At 38.1% G+C, this 12,135-nt stretch overlaps 1 protein-coding gene and 1 pseudogene across 9 annotated transcripts in view; one reads left to right on the forward strand and one right to left on the reverse strand.

Annotated features, from left to right (window-relative positions):
- Positions 1 to 2,651: 2,651 nt before the first annotated feature.
- LOC111732899 lies at positions 2,652 to 2,770 on the forward strand (annotated as a pseudogene).
- Positions 2,771 to 4,382: 1,612 nt separating this feature from the next.
- GOLIM4 (golgi integral membrane protein 4) overlaps positions 4,383 to 12,135 on the reverse strand; it is a 72,212-nt gene continuing 64,459 nt past the window's right edge. For all 9 annotated transcript variants that reach the window (XM_011380063.2, XM_023524601.1, XM_011380036.2 and 6 more), the window contains 2 exons: positions 6,140 to 6,220; positions 4,383 to 5,820 (listed from right to left, as the gene is read on the reverse strand). In XM_011380063.2, the coding sequence (XP_011378365.1) occupies positions 5,671 to 5,820; positions 6,140 to 6,220 (231 nt within the window). In that variant the 3' untranslated portion in view covers positions 4,383 to 5,670. The remainder of the gene's footprint in view (positions 5,821 to 6,139; positions 6,221 to 12,135) is intronic.

Below are 12,135 nucleotides of genomic sequence, written 5' to 3' on the forward strand. Positions count from 1 at the left end.
TCCGCTTCCCACCTTTCCCGCTTACCCCCTAGGCCCCAGTCTGTGTTGGCTTTGTTTTTCCTTCTTGCAACTGGGTTTTCTCCATGTCATGAGTGTGACTCCTGGCGGCTCCAGATGCCCATCTCATATCATCACCAGAGCAGCCAGAGAGCATTTCTTTTATCCAGTCTCAGTACAGAAATCTCCAAAGATGGAGTGCAATGATTGGTTTGGGGTCTACTCCTGTGGTTAAAGGGTTAGACCTTTCTAAGAGGAGAGGAAGTGGTGTGCAGACAAAAGGACAACCACTATATGAACTCATAGCCTACCCGACCACACAAACTGGCCCTCCCACAACAATCACAAGACCTGAGGATATTCTAAGGGGATATTGCACATATTCCTCAGCTTTAGGCAGGCCTCTCGTGAATCGTAATTGATTATTTAATATATTCTGATTTGAAAAAACCTGTCTAGATTTCACAGCTCCATTCACCTCTTTCTCGGGAACTTCTTTATTCCTCAGGTTACAGTGATGCTTCAAAGAAGGCAGATGTATATCTTCCTATATATCTTCCTTTGACCATATCTTTCTCAGGTTGGATAATTCTTATTCCTTGGTTTCTCCTCGAAACCCTACAGCTGAGACTTCACTCATTTTATTTTTACTTCTATTAATCTGTTTTTGCAAAATTTAAAACACATCTTCTTAATATATGAAATTCAGAATGACTCTGGATAACAATCCAATAACCCTGGCCATATTTGGAATTAACATCAGAATCAGATTCGTCTGGGAAGAAATTATAGCTCTGTCACCATGATCTTGAAAAAAATCAATATTCCCATTTTACAGATGAGGACTTTAAGACAGTGTTTGGGATACAACAATAAACAAGAGAAATAAGGTCTCCACCCTCACAGAACACATATGTCAAGGAGAGTATAGATAAGTTCATAGTCATTTCCATACACTGTGATAAGTACTATGATAGGAAATATGGGATAATACAGGGGGACATAGAGAGGGTATGGAAACTACACTGGGGGTAGGTGGGTGGTGGTGAGAGGTAGACCCTTCCCAGGGGAATTGGTATCTAAGGTGAGACCTAGAGCAATGGAGAGAACAAATCATATTTCTAGGGAGAGTAGGTAGCAAATTTATCATGACACAAGAGAGCATGATGATTTAAAGTAACTGAATGTTAGTCAAGTATTAGTCAGGAATCTTCAAGTGGCAAGTGACAGAAATCCTTTTCTAACTAGCTCAAATGAAAAAGTAGAATTTATTGGCTCATTAATCAACCTATCAGTGCACTTGACTGGCATCAGGGAGGGAAAGATAGAGAGACTGAAAAAACACATCTCTGTCTTTGCCTTTTGCTTGTCTTTGTGGGTTAGGTCATATGTTCTCTACTTCTGTAGATCATTTTCTCCACACAACTGAGAAAATAGACCCAATCTGTCCCGTATTTACAACCCAGCAGCTTTGCCATTGGAGAAGAGAGGTTCTACTTTCCATTTGCTCCAGACTGAAAAAATGTCAATAATTGCATGGGGTCTGAGATTTTACTCACCTTACAAGCTTTCTAGTTAGCCTGCCATAGTTTTATGGGTGCTGGTAGAAGACCCTCGACTGCAGGCTCAGAGATCAATATTTCTCATGGCTCAGCAGGCAATGTGAGCTTCATGTTCACCTTAGTTCCCCTTTCATCTCCAAGTGTCACAGGGACAATGAGGGGCATCCCAGGTGGATGTTGCACAACAGCGGGCTTGTGTCACAGCTGAGGATGCCTGACCTTAGGAAATTCTCAGTCTTAGAAACTGCTAGCAAACCTGTCCCAGCTTTGCCCCGCCACAGACATTATCATTATTATCTTGCTCAGGAAACAAATATGCCCTCTGACCCAGAGGGAGATACTAGCTTTAACTTTTGTTTGCTAGGCAAGTACCTTTGAAAAGATAATCCAAGAGAAAAGCTGTCACAAGGTGTATTGAAACACCATAGAGAATTGCCCTGCAACAAAAATCCCAGGGAAGAAATCAAATTGGTTTGTCTTCGGCCATGTGCCCAATCTTGCATCAAGCACCTTGCGTAAGGAGATGGGGTAGTATTATTGGCTCTGCTAAAGTCAACTTCCCATCCAAGAACGGGGGTCAAGGTCAGTTACTAAGATATTAGGAGAAGTGTGCTTGACAAAGATGAGTCACATTTATTATGATTCAGTTTAGAGTGGAAATTATGAAGATAAAGAGGTTAGATGAGACTAGATCATGAAAAATTATGTAGGTCACATTTAGAAGTTTGGAATTTGTCCTATGTGCAATAGCAATTGTATTAAACCATTATATAATGGGGTAGTGTAATGTTATCTTTAAAAAGAACACACTAGCAGATTATAAGAATAGGAGAGAATAAATGAGAAGTTAGGGGACTGTTATAATAGTCCAGGTAAAAGATAACAGAGGCCTGAACCAGGATAGCAGGGGTGGAGAGAAATGGGCAAATTTAAAGATATTTTGGTAGTATCAATAGGGAGAGAAGAAAGAATGAAGGACAAATTTTGTTCTTGTTTTGGGAAACTTAGTGAATTGAGTTATAGAATCTAGAAAGAGGAGTAGGTTTTAGGTGGGAAAGAAGGCAAATTCAGCTTTGAAAATGATAAATTTGAGTCTACGGCCACGCCACCCTGAACAAGCCCGATCCTGTCTGATCTTGGAAGCTAAGCAGGGTCGGGCCTGGTTAGTACTTGGATGGGAGACCACGTAAGAAGACCAGGTGCTGTAGGCGTAAAAAATAAAAAATAAAGGATGGTAAGCTGACAAGGTCCTTGCAATCTGTGAGGTCAACCAAGGGTTGCCTTGCCTTAAAAAAAAAGAAAAATAAAAAGAAAATTATAAATTTGAGGTAGGGTGAGTCATAGAAAGCTAGGCTGAAAAGATGGAGTAGAAACATATATCCATGACATGGGTGGGAAGAGGGCTAAACAGAGAGAAGACCCCTGTAGGACAAAACCTGAAGAACACAGATATTTAAGGGGCAGGCATGAGAAGAAAATCTGCAAAAAAGATTAAGTTGTAGCCAGGATGGTAAAAAGAAAACTAAGAACAGAGAGTACAATGGAAACCAAAATTAATGATTCAAGAATAGAAATTGACTTCATTTTTAAATGGCTGTGCAACATGCCATAGTATTGATGTAATAAGTACAATGTAATAAGAGAACTAAAAACAAAACACAGAACTCGAAGCATTTAAAAAATGTCAAATGTTCTAAAATAAACTTCTTTAGTTAGTGGGGGAAGGGGATTCCATCAACATTAAAGGATAAAGTGGGTCCTATTAACACAGCTCTTATACTATGAAGGTATTCAATAAATGTCTATAATTTTTCTTTATAAAGTGAGTCACTGTGTTTTACATGTGGCTCAGATTATATTTTTACATTCTTTTCACTTGCTTTTACAAATATCATCATTATATCTGTAGTAATGTAGCTCTTTTTTGTGCTCCACTGTACTTGTCCCTTAATAAATGTCCCTGTTTTTCCCTTCTGATTATGTCCCTGGTACCAAATCCTCTGACTTATTGGTTGCACCAGATGTTACAGATTAATTGGCAAGGTAAATACATGTGACATTTTATTTCTGCTCATCTCATTAATGTAGATCAGCTCTAGCTGATTAGTTCTCCTCCAAACATTAGCTAAAATGACCCTATAACTTGGTGTCATACAGAGTAGTATGGTTTGTGATTGTTGCTTTCCTAGCTGGTATTTAATAGGTTTTTGGTTTGTTTTGTGTGCGCACATGACGCTCTTACATTCCTGGACCTATTTCCTTTTTCTTCCTTCAGAACAAGCTCAAATAAAATAAATATTCTTAGCTCTCTCTTTAGAACAGGGAAAAAAAATCACATACCAATCCAAAAGAGAAAGAGATAAGGAAAATATGAACAGGTTCAGAAAGGCATTTTAGGATTCGTTAATATACACTGGTACCTCTTAAATTATTTTCCTTTTATGAAAAAGAACTAAAGAATTTTATAAAATAAAAAGCTATTAAGAAATCACATACTTTAAAAGATTTAGCACTTACTTTTTATAGCTTTATTGACTATTACCAAGTTTTGATTTTCATATAATTAAATACTGCAACTGGGACATTAAAAATACAACTAATTTACCAAAATAATTGTATTCTGAATATTATGTACAATATTATACATTTTACATTACATAAAGTTTTTATACATAAAGGGAAGATTTGATTTATGGTTATTGAAAATCTAAAATACATTTGAACAAAACATTCCTATGCATACATACACAATCACTCAACTGGGACAATCAAAACCATACATGAGTGTGGTTATTAAAAAATAAAATTACATTCATACAATGGTAGAAATTGAAATGTATTTTTATTGATTTGAGAATATTATTACAAAACCACACACATGAATTATATAACCTAATTCTAAATATTTAAAACTCTTTATGCTTGAGACTGAAATACGTTTTTATACCCCAAGGGGAATTTTTGATTTTTTAATTTAAGGGATTTTTATTATTCATAATCATTAAAATGCCTAAATGTGGGCATAATGCAGACCCAATCCCAGCAAACAGAAAAGTAATGAGGGTATATCATTTCACCATGTGTGTTTCACCATACAGATTTTGAAAAATAATCCTATTTTTCAAGGTATGATGTGAAATACCTTGCTTCAATTATACAATATGGGTATGCCTTCATTGTCATACTTGTCATCAAGGTTATTACAAAATTGAGGCACAGAGCTTATAGGAGAAATATATATTACTATAGTGAACTAGATACTGAAACAAAGATATCACTAGGTGACTTCAGAAAAAAAAACAGAATGGATGTTCATGTAGAAAATACCACCCATTCACACTAAATTAGTTGTTAAACAAGGTGTCAGTCTTTCAAAAAGGTTAATATACTGATGTGTCATACCTTGTTTGTATATTGAAATATCCAAGTCCAGACTACTGTCACATGAATTTTAGTATTATCTCACTTTTAAATTTAATTCCTTTCAAGAATAGCTGTGATTTTAAGTAAAGCCAAACACTCTTCTGACCTGAAAAGTCTGAAAACCAACATCTTTATGAAAAAAAAAAAAAATGGCTTTCCAACTGTATGTCATTCTATACATGAATCTTATTCCAGCAATACAGAGACTGATAAAAATTCTATCAGAATCATACACAAGAGCCTTGATAAGGCAGCAATTAGTAAACTGGCCATTCTCCTTAAAGTGTGCACAGCATTTTTATAGTATTTCCTATTTTGAAATCCTGTATTCTATCAAAGGCAAATAACAGAATACCTGGAAACTAGAAGACAGAAAAGTAACAAGTTGAAACATATACAAAATTGATGTCCTTTCCAACATCACATAATCTATGAAAAATGAGATTCAGAGCCTAAGATTTGCTTCGTTTTCTTCTTGTTCACGTTTAGCTTGAATATAAAAGACGCCCTAACCTAGGTTACCAAAATATATTCATATAAATGTATGAGCGTTTCTAATACAAAAGTTTTAAAAAGGTCTAAACTCTTAATTTCTGTAATTAAATATCCTGGAGTTCAGTAGGCAGATTTATTTTTGAGCAGCTTGAAAGGAATTCGACGGCTGAGCTGTCTGGGAAGCTGGGCACGGCTACATTTCAGCTCTTCGCTGTGATTTCTCGGCAACAGCTGCCCCTTCGTCGTCGTCCTCCTCCTCCTCCTCATAGTGCTCCTCTCGGCCTTTGGGGTGGTGGTCATCTTGAACTTCTTGCCCTTCTCCATCATTGTTTTTCTCATCGGCCTTCAAGTTAAAAGGAAAAAAAAGAACTAAGAGATAGGGCAGAGAGTTAGTGAGATAAATTATTCCCTCTAAAAAAAGAGAAAAGAGTACGAAGTTATTCCTTTTGAGAGAAAGAAAACAAGCGAAGAAAAATGTTCCGACAGAGAGCAGTGCTGGTTTTTCCTAATCTGCATATTGTCACAAATGTTCTAATACTGGGTTGGCCCTTTAAAACTCTGGGGTAACTTAGATGTACCGACTGGTATCTATCCAACTATGCGTATGGTATCTCCTACACACGTACAAACATGTGCAATAGAAACATACATCCTACACATACATTTTCATCATTTTCACCATAGGTCTCTTCAGCATTATGTGCCAATTCCCTTTTTTTCTCTTCAGTCAAATCTTCCTGAACCTAAAACAAACCAGAGATATGAGGTGACACTTTCATCATTTAAACATTTGGAACAACATATTCTGATTTCCAAAGAATTCATTCAAAGTAGCAAAAATAAAATTAAAAAATAAATTAAAAAAAGATAATAGTCAAAGATTTGATATCTATTAGCTATAAAGAAAGGTATAATACATCTACTATTAAAAACATCTTACTCAACTGTCTTCCATATCTAGATGCATACCTGTCATACTGCGACTGCTTAATAAACATTGTTGACTGAATGAATAAGTGAATCAATGCAAAAAATATCTGCCCCGTAAAGGCACAGAAAAGAGACCCCATGACCTATAGACGAAGTAAGAGAAAACCGAGAAAAAAATGTGTATATGTATTTCTATAATTAAGAATAAAATTCTCTGGCTAAAATATCCAGAACACAGAACACAATCATTTCAATTCCTTCAGGAAATAGTTTTTAAACCTCCTCAAATCCCTTAATCTCTTTAGTGTTCTAACAAGACAGTTCTGTTTTAAGTAGTTTTCTTTTCTGTATGGTATTACTATTGTGTGTAATTGGTCTCGGTTAATTTTTTTTCAAAATGCCAATCAAAGAAAGCATAATATTCCACAAAATGCAGGGTAAAGTATTTTCTAACTTAAATATTTTGAAAACCATATGTATGCCAAAACTTTTAAATCATTTGAATACATTTCAAAAACCTGCTGACCACCAGTTAAGCATAACGTACAACCCTGGTAGCAAAAGAAAATCTGATCTCTCCTACGGACAGTGGTGTAGAGTAAGTCTTCTTGAATAACACACGCAAATTACCTTTTTTCTTTTTTTGGTGTTTAGGTGGGGTGGGGGGGGAGGGCACAGTATTAAAAATCCCAGGAATGGGACAGGAAAGTATGCAGGTGTTCTAATTAAGGAGCAACAAATTAAGGGCTGTCTCAAGGTGTCCAGCCCAGGTACGACAGGAATAAACCACAACCTACAAGACAAATCTTGGCATGAACCTGGCCTGTCAGAAGCCTACGAAGATGACCCTTCAGAGATACCTCAGACACAGCCCAGCCTACATGAACCTTTCTAATTAGCCCAATGCCAGCCCCTAAACTATACTGGCACAAAATAAATTTCTTCTGAGGACAGAGGCACAGAGCATATTTTGTATTCCCACGTCCTGGTAGGGTGAGCTAAAGAGAGGACACACTTGTCACACCAGCAGCCTCTACCTTTGGTCCATGACATCGTTCTGTTCTTAGTCAGACTCTCATAACAACATTCCCCAGGACATCGGGACGAAAATGATGAAGCACTTATTTCAGATTATATTAAGGTCTGACTGAAACATCATTAAATTGCTAAAGTGTTCTGGATGATTTCAGTCAACAGACATGTCTTCTATGGCCTTTATAATGAAAATATACTAGTAAACACTAAACATGGCTAGTTGGAGTTGGGAGGAAACTGCCTTGAAACTGCAGTATGGTGGAATACAAATCAAGGTCAACACACATTTCCTGTGAAGGGCTAGACACTAAATATTCAGGTTTTCTTGGGCATAAGGTGTAGCAACTACTCAGCTCTTCACTGTAGTGCTGTAGTGGCCTCAGACAATGTGTGAATGACAACAACAAAATTCATGGCTTACTGACAAGTAAGGCCGAGGCTAGAGTTTGCCAGTGTCTAACAGACTGTGGAGTCAGACAAACCTGGACGAAACCCTTGGTTCTGCAACTTTCCTGGCTCTATAAACAATAAGGTCACTTATTTTTATTGTGAAAAATTTCAAGCACACACAAATAAAGAAAATAATTCAATGAACTCTCATAGCCATCAGCAAAATTCAATGCTGCCATACTTGAATCACCTACTGCTTTTCTTTATACATCTCTAAAAAGATTTTTTTTTTTTATAAAACCATAATGCCATTAACAACACCTGATAAATAATTCCATGGAATCCTCTCATGTCTAGTCCATACTTATATTTTTCCTGATTGTCTTAAAAATGTCTATTTACAGTTGTTTTGTTCTAATTATGATCTAAAGGCTATACCTAACTTGGGTTCCACTCCCCTCTTTTTTCCTTAATGCTATTCTTTGTCCTACAGACCCATATTCTGAATTTATTTGCTTTTTCCAGCATTACTTAACGCATTCCTTTAGCCCCGCCCCGCCGCCCACTTTTTTATAACAGTTAGTTTAAGGCTTGAATGAATTCATATTTACTTGTCAAAGCAAAGGTTTTTCAGAGAGGATGCTGTAGATTTCATATTTTAATTGCATGGGGAGTCACATAATGTTTATCCCACTTTTAGTGAGACTAATGTTGGTCAGGGAACTCAGATGGTGATCCCTCCTTAGTAAAATTCCCTGACTTCCCTTTATCTTGTGATATCATCCATCGATGACTGCCCTTAAATCAACTTTTAATTAAGGGTTACAAAAATGGTGACTAATTCCATCATGTCTTCTGCATTCACTAACTTCTATAAAGAACTTGCCTCTATCAACTATTTAGTTATTGTGCTTGGTATACTCAATTATGATAGTAGCCTTTAAAACCAGACCTTGATGGGCTCTACTCAAGCTGTGTGACCTTCAAATATTTAGCTAACCTTCCTGAAGCTCAAATTTCTTATCTGTAAAATAAAACGGTTGAATAACAATCATTAATTTTCAATTGTGTGTGTGTGTTTGTGTGCACATGTGCGGTGGGGGAGTCACAGATCTTTTTAAGACTTTAGTAAGGAAGTCTTGAGTAAATGGGCGTAGATGCACATCATTTTGCATAGAAATTTCAGAACGTTCAGACTTCTCAAATTTCACTTGCACCACCTGTCCTGGCCTGCCTCTCTAAACAGTGTGCTCTGTAAACATCATCAGCGGCTGAGGCACTTGTGAAGAACTCAGACTCTTAGGCCCCACCACAGATAAGACAGAAATCTCCAAGGGTAAGGTCTGATCCAGGAATCTGCATTTCTCACACACTCTCCAAGGTGATTCTTAGCCAGAACAAAGGCTGAGAGCAACTCACTTGAGTGACAATGGATGAGAGCTAGAATGTCTCTGGCTAGAGAGATAAACACCCTTTTCATGATCTGATATAGAAAATTTGGAAGTTTTTTTTTGTTTGTTTTTTGGTTTTTGGTTTTTGGGTTTTTTTTGTTTTTTTTTTTTTTTTACCCAATGGCAATATAATCTGAGATGAGAAGCACTTACTCTTTAATTTAGGAAAGTCACAAATAAAAATTTGTAATTTTTCAGATACATACATACACCTTATTATTCTAGTAATATATTCTTTATGTTTGGGGCAAAAGTAATCTAAATTCATCTTAAAGGCATTACTGAAAAGGAACAAAATGATAGGGAATTTCTAATTTTAAAATATGCTTAGACTAATTGCCAGCAGCCAAATGCTACTCTTTTATTGTGTAAACACACCAGTTATATCTTTCACACTCAGCCGCACTTTTTGGTACCCTACTAAAGCTGATGCAAACACTGTGTTAAAGATTTCCTGACAGTGCTCCTCATTACTCATTATTGTTCACTGAAATCTAATGTTTTAGGCATTTTAGAAATAGCCCCAACGCGATGTGGCAAAGTTTAACAAATAGTCAAAAAAAACCAGACCTAGTGAGTGTGAAATGGGCTTTGGCTAGCTCCCCTGTCCCTGAATGTATTAATGTCTTTCATGCACCAGAGATGTTATGGGGTGAGCCAGGAACCAGAAGGCTGAACCTTAAGCAGTAAAGGATGCTGGGATGCAAACAGGCAGACGCAACGGGGGCAGGGGAAGGCTTTCAGCAATGCCAGCTATAGCGATGGGCATGACTGCTGGCTGAGTAACATTTAAGAGGAGCTTTGCCACCTGGACAACTTCGTGATGTGGTGATTCACAGACCAGTAGAACCACTAAAGGTGGCCAAGTAACGTTGTGCTTGCTCTCTCATGAGTGTTCAGATCAATCTGTTTCTAGTTATGATGGGGACACGAGCACTAAGATTTTTCGAACAGTCATTTATATATTTTTTGAACATTTAAATAATTTTAAAGCATATAGAATATGTTTTGGCAATGTCATACTCTGTCCTGTTTGCTCATAAGTAGATAAAAATTTTGGGAAGTAAGCAACATGATAGGATCGCTTTATGAATTTCATTCTCTAAAATAATCCCACACCATAAACAATGAATGCTTGTTAATAACTGTCATTTTTATGTCTTAGAAAGGTAACGAGGCTGCACTATGATAAAAGAAGGCAGGCACAGTGCAGATTTCCTAACATCACACTTGTTTTGGGTCCTCTTCTCTCAGAGTTCAAGTTACAAGTCTGATGGGCTGCCCCTCTGAACAGGGAGAGCCCTGGCAAGCTGCAATTCCTCCAGAGGAGCAGAGCTGACAGAATTCCATTTGACTGCGGGCTGGAGAGAGGGGAACCGAGGGGGGCGGTGGGCCTCACACCCCAGGGGTCAGCTGGGGCAGCTGGAAAAGTCTGAGGCTCAACGGAGACAAGAACGCTGTACATTTCATGGTACTCTGGTTTTCAGAGTGCCCCCACAAATGTGGTCTCGTACACACATCACTTATTAACAACACGTGTTCTCTGTTCTCACATATTGCATTTCTCTTTATTTTTCTCATTTTGCTGCAGGCCGCTGAGAACTTCATCTCTGACTATTACTAGTCCTTGAACCGTGTTTAGGAACCACTCTTCTCTTCCCTCCTCAAGGGAAGAACAGGGACCAACGGAAAGAGATGGGCGATCCAATGAGAATCATCTCAGGAACGACCAGAGAAATACCACACAGCCTGAAGAAGAGATGCTCAGGGGTAAAGAGGAAAGCTATGCTGGGAAGGCGTGCGGGGCTTCCTCTGAGAGTTCACAAGGCAACAGTCCCAACAAGAGGATGTGGCAACCTGGAGCCTATGTAAGAGAGGGTTAGAAAGTGGGGACAGAGAAGCCAAATATAGGAATTCTGGGCAGGGAAGTATGAAAAGAGAAGCAGGATGGGGTGCTAGGTGCAGGGAAATTAAAAAAAGCTCTGGTCGGTTCCACCCACCTGAGGGAGGAAGAGCCACGGCCTGAAGGAGTGGCCTCTGAGGGTTAGGCACTGACCTCTGCCTTGTCACCCTTCTCCTTCCCCCTTGCCTATCTTTTCTTTCTATTCTTGATCCCTCTTGGATCACAGGATTTCTCTCTCCACCTTAACTGACATAATACAGAAGTAAAAAATAATCAGTAAATACTGATTAAAATTTTATGTTTAGCCTTCTGAATTTTTAAAAAGAAGCCAAGGTGAACCTCTCCTCTTTTAATCCCTCAAAGATTCCTGGCATCTGACACAATGAAATAAAGTAATATTAGTCTAGACATCTTGCTACAAGAGCAGTCCAGATGAATATCTTTTTCTTGCCAAACGTCTTAACATTCAAGGCTGCTGGTTTCTCTAATGCTCTCTTCTGATAAGACAGCTCAGGGTCTTGATTAGGATGAACAACGGGATGAGAAAAAAGGGAGAATAAAAAGATCAAGCCAGTTAGAGAACACGTGACTAGAGGTATACGTTGCCAGCAGCTATAAAGAGGGACAATGTTTTGTTTCCCTGGTATACGCACAAACTTTAGCATTAGCTCTGAAAGCCGACAAATGCCATAAAAATGAGAAAGCAGATCCAGTCAAGGGAACTGTGTATGTGACTGCAGCAGGGTCTCTGGTGGCTGGGCTGGTTTTTTCAGACTGCCATTTATCTATCCTCTCATGTGGTTCCCCTCAGGGCCAAAGCCGCACATTGGCAAGATGCCTGGCTGAGAGGCGACTCTGAAACAGGATTTTAATTTACTAGACCATTTACTGGTCCAGAGAGACACTAAACATGGGGCCCTCGCCTCATCCAAATCATGTTCCCAAGTAC

This window comes from Pteropus vampyrus, unplaced genomic scaffold (genome assembly GCF_000151845.1).
Source record: "Pteropus vampyrus isolate Shadow unplaced genomic scaffold, Pvam_2.0 Scaffold12, whole genome shotgun sequence".
NCBI classification, from domain to species: domain Eukaryota; kingdom Metazoa; phylum Chordata; class Mammalia; order Chiroptera; family Pteropodidae; genus Pteropus; species Pteropus vampyrus.